At 38.4% G+C, this 9392-nt stretch overlaps 1 protein-coding gene across 1 annotated transcript; it reads left to right on the forward strand.

Moving 5' to 3' along the window:
* The first annotated feature begins 2262 nt into the window (after positions 1 to 2262).
* Positions 2263 to 9078, forward strand: ddx39ab (DEAD (Asp-Glu-Ala-Asp) box polypeptide 39Ab). The gene is made up of 10 exons (XM_055195064.2): positions 2263 to 2404; positions 3232 to 3440; positions 5256 to 5383; positions 5700 to 5976; positions 6057 to 6175; positions 7480 to 7611; positions 7990 to 8099; positions 8179 to 8323; positions 8395 to 8542; positions 8875 to 9078. The coding sequence occupies exons 2-10, from the start codon at positions 3233 to 3235 to the stop codon at positions 8889 to 8891; spliced, it is 1284 nt and encodes a 427-aa protein (XP_055051039.1). The 5' UTR covers positions 2263 to 2404; position 3232; the 3' UTR covers positions 8892 to 9078.
* Positions 9079 to 9392: the final 314 nt, after the last annotated feature.

Raw genomic sequence — 9392 nt, forward strand, 5'->3', positions numbered from 1 at the left:
TTCTGTGTTTTGATGAGCACAAAGATAGATATTTTGAGCAATGCTTGTAACCAAAAAGTTTTGGAGCACTATTGACTTGTATAGTATGTATCTTCTTCCTACTATGGAAGTCAATGGTGCTCCTGCTTCCTCCTTGATTACAAATATCTAAGTTTTTATTTTTGGTATGTAAAATTTTAAGGTAAGGCAAAATATTAAGGAAAATATTAAATGATCTCTGATTTGAATGAAGTAAATATATTTTAAAGTTTACCTTATACAGCTGTCAGATTTGTTTACAGTCACTCGTTCCCGCCACCTACTGGATTGGAGGTTGGAGCACAATATGATAGAAAAGTGACATGCTGTTCATCAAATTAGTATCTTTAAAAAAAATTAAATAATTCTTGATAGATTTTAAACTGACGTAACATATCCAAATAGTTAAATCGTTAATTCCCAAAGCATTTTAAGCTCGAGAAGTCTTTCTCTTACATACGCCTCACATTACTAATACATGCTTAATCGTTTCAGCAAGACCACACTTGTCAAATTTATGACTTTTGTGTTTAATTTTTTTTATTGCCATAATAACATTCCAAGTATCAAGACAAAGTGTGGTTCAATCATTTACAAAAAAAACTATCATATAAAAGCACAAGAAATATAAATGGAGACCACTTTTAAGATCATAAGAAAAACTGGAAAAAAGAAATAAAAGGGAAGAAATCAAAGGAGGGGAGGCATAAAATAAGTTTACAAGCATATTAAAGTAGAATACTATATATGTCATACATTTTAATAGTTTTAATAACTTTCTTATTGACAGACATTAAAATTGTATCCAAGTATAAATTCAGTTCTTGTATGAAGACATAAAAAGGAGGTTTACTTTTTGTATATTAATGGTTATAAAACTTTCCGATGAATAAAAAAGATTTATACAGAAGATTGCATTGGTTAAAATCTTGTTATTAACATAAAATCCAAAAATAATGTTTCTATAAGTTAAAGAAAATGTTAGAATAATATTTTGGACAATTAATAATTCACCATCACTTCAGAAAGACTTAATTAAATCCCAAAACAGATGAACTCTCAAAAGAAACAAAAGGAGCAGGATGTATCAACGTCATTTTTAAATTTCTGTAAAAAGTGCTTGACGGGATAAAATCTGAGGATTTTTTTATAAAATATTTCTTTAACTTTATTTGTCAAGAAACATTTCTGAGGGAGTGACCAGATGTATGCCCGCTAAATATCATAAGAAATATTATTACAAAATAATGATGTAATTCTGTAGAGAAACAAACAGAACCAATCATAGTGGATTCGAGTGGGGGATAAAAATCATTGAGCCGCTATTATTATTTTTTGAAGAGCATACACATTTCCAAAGAGATAAAAACTATATTAAATTCTTTCCTAGATATTGAGGACTGATATTTTAAGCTAAAATCTAGTGATGGTCGTTTTCGAAGCACTGCTTCATGAGGCTTCGAAACATTTACGAATCTTTTGTTTCGAATCATTGGTTCGGAGCTTGTTTCAAACTGGCCCAAGTCACGTGATTTTAGCAAACGAGGCTTCATTACGTCATAACTGTTTCGAAACGTTTCGAAAATCCGATGGTTCACCACTATTATGAAAGTTCATAAAACATTTATCCTTCTGACTAATAACACTGCCATTTTGTCTACTTTTTGTCTATAGACAGATTTAATGACAAAAATATGCATAAATAAAAGGGTAGTTAGTTTTATTCATTTGTTTGCCCTAAATTAAACTAAAAACACATAATAAACTTTTAACTATGTCTTAATTAAGTTAAATCATTTTTTAAACATATTTTAATACAAATCTTGCTATTATTTTGTTAAAAAAAGTGTAAAATGTTTGGGCATATCTGCTTTTACACTATTTTGACCAGCAGGGGTCGCCAGCGTGTGTGGTGTTTCGAACTGCTTCGGAAAACTGAATCAATTTTCGAAGCAATTGGTTCAATTGATTCGAAGCTTCGAAAAGCTTCATTTCTCACATCACTACTAAAATCAGAATAAGTAAATAAATTACCATCATTATAAAACAATTGGTTCACATCACACTTTTTTTCTCCAAATAAAAACATTGTGTGGTGAGAAATGATGTTTATAAATAAAGAGTTTCGTGTTAAATAAACACTGAAGTCATCTCCAATTTAACATCTGTTAAGTCCCGCCCAACAGCACACGTCACAATAACTGCTCTAACGTCCAATCACGCCGCTTGTACATATAATATATTTTGAATTGACGTTCACGCAGGCCAATGATCGTGGGGGTTATTCGGTAGGCGGGACTTCCGGACGGAAGTATAAACTGCGGCCTGGCGCGTGTGTGGTTTGAGCGATCGTGTATTCACATCTGAAGTGCGCCGTAACCTGAAGGTAACCGCTAATTCGTATTTAAATCTTAATTTATAAACATACTTTGTTGTTATTATTTATTATTTTGTGTATTGTTTTATGTGGTTTTTATTAAACTTCGGTTTATTCGTAAATTTAATTGAAGATGAGCAGTTGTTTTGTGTCGTTAGCCTGTTAGCATGGCGTGCTAACAACAGCGCGCGCGTTCGTGTCGTCTTCCGTTTATTACCACGTTTCGCTTTTTATAGTGTGATCGGTGCCCGGTAAACTTTGTGTTGTGTAAAGTTATAAACATTATGTGTAGAGTTGGGTTTATTCTCTCGGTTAATTTGATTTAAACGCTGCTCTATCGTCTATTATACGCACGCATCAGATGAGAATGATTCAGTAATGTTAACGTTAGTTCTGTAACATGAATTTAACTTTTGATAAGCAATACAACTATAACCGTTTAACAACACGAAATGTCGTCTAGTTTTGTGAAATATTTCTAATAGTCATTATTTTCAGTGATTTGATTCAGTGGTGGCATATATTACATGTAGGCCTGTGTAAAGCCGGTGGGGGGCGGTCCGTATGGCATTATGACTCTAATCCCTCACACCGCTGTTTTTTGGGTTCATGGTAAATTTAGTATCGTTCTTACTCCAGGTATACTACTAACTATACCATGGTACAAACATTGTATGTTTTACAAGTATTATTGTTTAGAGTTTCAGTGAAATAAACCTCAGATTTTCATTACGTATGTGTGACGTCACAAGGTTCATGTTGTTCACCTCGTACTAATTTTGAGACGTTTCGTTGTGTTGCTGTTGTTCTAATGCATCTGATTTTCTGATCTCCAGCATGGCTGAGAATGATGTTGACAACGAGCTGTTGGATTACGAAGAGGAAGAGGAACCTCAGGGAGCCCCAGAGAGCACAGCCCCAGTGGGCAAGAAGGACGTGAAGGGCTCCTACGTCTCCATTCACAGCTCCGGCTTCAGAGACTTCCTGCTCAAACCAGAGTTACTGCGAGCCATCGTCGACTGTGGTTTTGAGCATCCGTCTGAGGGTAAGAGATGAGCGTGTTAATCGGACGGTTCACTACGATATAAAACTTAACAAATACACAAGGATTGCTACTTTGTGTTCGGACATATGTGAGGGCACATGCATGAGAGAGGGAGGCGCAGCTGCTTATGATGCGCTGGATTTATAACAGTAAAACAAAAAGAATCGAATTACCTTGATTATCGAGTTTTTGCGATTTAAATGTACAGAAATTGATTGGCAATTAATTGCACAACCCTACAACAATGCATCATTTGCTGATACATCAAACTTTTTTTTGATGCAATTACGATAACATTAATTTATCGATACTTTAATATTACATGCCTAGTTAAGCGGTTACATTTTTAATAACTCGTGAATGCAACCAAAATATATAACCAAGATTTTATTAAACTCTTTAAAAAAAAGGCAGTTGGGACATTTACAACAAAGAGAAAAAAATACTTAAAAAAGAGGGGGGAAATGTCAGATGAAATCTAGCTTATGATGGCAACAGTCAAAATCTTTAGTGTTTTAGCTGGTATTGCCAAAGGTTTCGTTTGTCTAATCCAATTTTCAAACCCATAATTTGCTTTTGATAGAAGTCACGTCGTCTTCTGTATCTTTCACTGCGTTTTCGCTTCTGCGACCTTTTGCTGCATTGCATTCACTTGCTGACACTAGCGCATGAAAACAAACAACCATGCACGCTTTGGCAAAAATGTGTCAGGGAATGAGGACATGTAGAGTGTCAAAATAAAGGTCCTTCATATTGATATTTTGTGTGGCATCAAGGCAGGGCTCCAGACTAACTTTTTTCACAAGGAGCACAGTGGCCCCCAACTGAAAATTTTAGGGGCGCAACCAGAAAATTTAGGGGCACACACTGTAAATCAACATGCTATCCAAATATTCACATTTCTACAAATTTCCACTGTATTACTAATAAATACTTTAATGATAGATGCAGAAAGTACAATATGCTGTTTTCAAATTCAGAGTCACATCACAAAAAAAGGTCAAATTTACTGGTTGCACATGTGCAACTGGATGTAAAATTCAGTGGCACACTCTCAAATTTTGGTAGCAAAATGCCCCCATTTGGTGGCAGTCTGGAGCCCTGCAAGGCATCGTGTTGTTAGAAATTTAATTCATGCTTCGTTGTTGTTGTTGTTGTTGTTGTTTTACTGCCGATAGTGATATATCGGCCATACAGGTTTCTTAACACAAATGTTATTACCGTAAATAAGAGACGAACAGAATATTGGTGATGCTACATAAACATTTGTTGTGCATAACATTTATAAACTTCCGCTTTTAAAGGCGGAGTGCACAATGTTTGAAAGCCAATGTTGATATTTGAAATCACCTAAACGAACACGCCCCTACCCCAATAGAATCTGGACCTTCTTTTAAAAGACCTGCCCCACACATACGCAACCGGGCAAGGTTGTTGTTTGGTAGACACGCTCCTTACTGCTGATTGGCTATAAGTGTGTTTTGGTAGTCAGCCCGTCTCCTTTTCCAAAGCGTTTTTCAAACATTGTGCACTCCGCCTTTAAAGTACTTAAAACATATTAATGTGGATCTGACGTCTCATGGTATTGTTTGAGTAAGTGTGTTGAACTAGCGTGGTTGTGTGTTTGTGACACAACATAGCGATAAAAGAAAATCCAAAATTCAGCCGATGTAACGGCCTCTGCAATATATTAGCTTATCACCAGCATCAAATGATATACACTAGTAAGAAATGGGTTGTTATCGCACCTTCCTATTTATTTTTTTGTTTGTTGAAATCACGAGTGTGTGTATTAAAGTGTCACTTTGTTTTCAGTGCAGCACGAGTGCATCCCACAGGCCATCCTCGGCATGGACATCTTGTGTCAGGCTAAGTCTGGTATGGGAAAGACGGCTGTGTTTGTGCTCGCTACCCTACAGCAGATCGAGCCTGTGGACGGACAGGTCAGTCTTTAAACGTTTTACATTTGTGAAATCTGCAAGGTCCTAAATTATATATAGGTTCTGCAGACCTTCTCATGTAATTACAGAGTCAGATTGAGGTGTTGTCCTGTCTTATATAACATAGGAAAATGTGTTATTACAGTAAGGAGATTTGCCTTTGAGAACTGAATAGTGTTAGATTGCGCAATCACAATGCAAAAAATCTGATCCTTTTTTTATCCATAGCTGTGTTGAAGAATTATCTGACTGTATTCTTCAATCTAAACCGTCTGTTTCATTTATATTCAACTCTGTGCTGAATGTGTGTTTTGTTTAGGTATCTGTCCTGGTCATGTGTCACACCCGTGAACTGGCCTTTCAGATCAGCAAGGAGTACGAGCGCTTCTCCAAATACATGCCCACAGTAAAGGTGGCCGTGTTCTTCGGTGGAATGTCCATAAAGATTGACGAAGAGGTCCTGAAGAAGAGCTGCCCGCACATCGTGGTAGGCACGCCCGGCCGAATCCTCGCCCTGGTCCGAAACAAGACCCTTAACCTAAAGAACGTTAAGCACTTTGTTCTGGATGAGTGCGACAAGATGCTGGAGCAGTTGGGTCAGTGATGTGAATCAATGTGTTGTTGTGATGGTTTAAATCTGAGAACTGCTGCTTGAAGTTTTTTCTTTTTCTCTCAGATATGAGACGTGACGTTCAGGATATCTTCAGACTGACCCCTCATGAGAAACAGTGTATGATGTTCAGCGCCACCCTCAGTAAAGAGATTCGACCCGTCTGCCGCAAGTTCATGCAGGATGTGAGTAAATCACTGTCTTGTTGTGATAATCCTCATCTAATCTGCTATCAAGACATCTCATGTTCTCAAAGTTCATCATCTGAGTTTAGCGTTTGTCAATTGTCAAGTCACAACTCAAGGATGGTTTTTCATATACTCGGTGACATCCTTTATGCCGAGTTCAGACTGCATGATTTTCAAACTACTCGGGTCGCCTGTGGTTTCACACTGCGTGATTATCTGGTGTAGCTTCAGTCGCTGCTGTTTCAGACTGCATGATGGATTGGCGACAGGGGTTGTCATACTGCATGACTGTAACGTAAGAAGAATCGCCGATTACTTTGTCCCACTTCGCAAACTACGTCTCACAACCAAACGCACGCGAGAAGTGCCGTGAAGCAAACAATACGAGGTCACGCGTTCAAGACCGGAGTTCTGACGTGGGACTGGGATTATTCAGTCCTTCCAGAAAAACGCGGAGTTTTTTTGTGATTGCGGGCAAAAATCCTTGATTTTGCGGCACGTTTTCTTAAAAAATGCGATGGAATATGCAGGATATTTTTGCAATTTATGCGAAAATTGCAGAACTTGAAAAAGCTGCAGTGATGTTCACGTCACATAATCACGTCACTTCATAACGTTCCCATGGCAATAGAGGACACGGCTGCGCTTTTGGGAAGTAAACGCAACACTTTTCAACTTTCTACTAATAATATATGTGACTTTTTGCTACGAAAATGCAGAGATTATGAAATCATGCAAGCCCCGCATATTTTGTGTGCGGAAATATGTAAAAATGCGGACTTTAGCTGATTATGCAATATATCGCGCGATCGCACAATCGCATTTTTCTGGAGGTACCGATTATTAAAAATTGTAGCTCGCAAGAAGCTTACCATACAAATTGCATGTGTGCTCATTTGCAGCAGAAAAAAGAAATGAAGATTATGAAGGAGGAAATGTTTTGAGACTCCTCCCTGAACTTCCAGCTGCCCTGTATGTTGGTTGTAGGTCATCGCTGATGTTAGTCAAAAAACACGGCATGATTTGATATCTCACGAACGCGTCTTTTATAATTCAAACTGTGTAATTGTCACTCGCGTGCACAAGCATCGATTTGCCTGTGATTTCGGGCATAAGTCTGCAATTTCTCAAAATCTGTCGGCGAGTCAAAATCAGGGCTAAAATCGTGCAGTCTGAACTCATCATTAGATGATGTAGCCCTTCATGCATGGTAGAGGTTGATGTTTTAGTATTTAGTTTATTAGTGCTGGTGTGTGACTATCTGATGTTTAAAGACCCTCTTATGTTATTTGTGTTCTCAGCCAATGGAGGTGTTTGTGGACGACGAGACAAAACTGACTCTTCACGGTCTCCAGCAGTACTACTGCAAACTGAAGGACAGCGAGAAGAACCGCAAACTCTTTGATCTGCTCGATGTCCTGGAGTTCAACCAGGTGAGGGTTTAGTTTCTTCACTGTCTTGTGTTAGGAGTGAAGTATGTTCAGGGTTTTCCTGCAGAAAATTTGTTGGCTGGATGGGTGGGGTGTGGGTTTTCGTGATCAAAAGGAAAATATTTGTATTAAAAACACTCAAATTAAACTTAAAATAAAATCGCTATTCTCCAAGATGCACTTGATGGCCTTTTGTGCAGCAAAAATTATTTTTTGGGACAACCTAGTTAAGGCGGTAAGGTTTCCCAGCTTAGGCGGGCTGCCCGAACTGCAAAGTGCTGCGGGAAACCCTGATGTTTATGCATATCAGGTTGTGAGGTTTTTTTACCTTCATGATGAATGTGGTTGTGTGATGGTTGTAACGCTTGTATGTGCCTGCAGGTGGTGATATTTGTGAAGTCTGTGCAGCGCTGTGTTGCTCTCTCACAGTTACTGGTAGAGCAGAATTTCCCAGCCATCGCCATCCACAGAGGAATGGCACAGGAGGAGAGGTGAGCTCTTTTCCATGCACATTAACACATTACACCTCAGGCTTCATGTGCTAGATGAATTAATATCTTCTGTTTGCAGGTTGTCACGATATCAGCAGTTCAAAGACTTTCAGAGGCGAATTCTAGTGGCCACAAATCTGTTTGGGCGAGGAATGGACATTGAGAGGGTCAACATCGTCTTTAACTACGACATGCCTGAGGACTCGGACACATATCTGCACAGGGTAAAAACACGAGAAGTCTTAACTGCTGCTCAGTATATAGACTTTTTACTGAAACCGTGTCATGTTTACAGGTGGCTCGTGCAGGTCGTTTTGGTACAAAGGGTTTGGCCGTCACCTTTGTTTCTGATGAAACCGATGCCAAAATCCTCAATGATGTGCAGGACCGGTTTGAGGTCAATGTTGCAGAGTTACCAGAGGAGATTGACATTTCCACTTACAGTAAGTCAGATTGCTTTCCTATATAGAGGTTTATAACAGACACTGAATGTGTGCGTGTAAAAAGTAAACAACTGTTTTGTCAAGGAATCTTTTTTGGCGTTCTACCAGTAATTTAACCCGCCACGTTCACACCCTAACCGAAATTGTGATCATGTCTGTAGTCATGCCAGGAGATAGTTGTATGTAATTGGAGGATGTTATTCAGAAGGTCTTCATTCATTGAGAGATGATCTATTAGTTTCCAGCTGCTGTTGTCTGTGACGTTTATTTTCCTCTCTGCTGTCAGACGGTTGAAGTAGATGTTTGACATTTCTTCTTTCTCTCTCATGCAGTTGAACAGTCCAGATGAAGGTCCTGAAGTTCCAGTGAAGCACCAGCTGTTGGGTCACGGCCTCCATTTTAAAACTTTTACCTCAAACCCACACTTGTTTTCAACTTTTTTTTTTTCCTGGGGGATTGGCCGAGATGTCTTTTTTGTTTGTTTTGAAATGTTTTTGTTTTGGGTTTTAATGATATTAAAACTTTTTATACTATAACTTGGTCATGTTTAGTTTTTTACTCTTCTGAAGTTTAACGTGTAGATTCATAGGTGCCTATGATTTCCGCAATGTGTAAAACGTGGACACATCTGCTCGACGCATCGCTCTTCATCTATTTAGCAGCGTGTATAGCTCATGTATGTTCCTCAGACATAAGGCCTCATAAAGCGCACACAAAGCAGTCAACACGCGCATGAAGTTTTCAGTAAATATACACAGCTGGATGTTTATCAGTGTATTAAAACTTAAAGCAGTCTGTCTTGGGTCGTAAAGTGACAGTAGCCTGCTGCTTTCTGTGTCAGAAATGTTCA

The sequence above is a fragment of the Misgurnus anguillicaudatus genome, chromosome 19 (genome assembly GCF_027580225.2).
Source record: "Misgurnus anguillicaudatus chromosome 19, ASM2758022v2, whole genome shotgun sequence".
NCBI classification, from domain to species: Eukaryota; Metazoa; Chordata; class Actinopteri; order Cypriniformes; family Cobitidae; genus Misgurnus; species Misgurnus anguillicaudatus.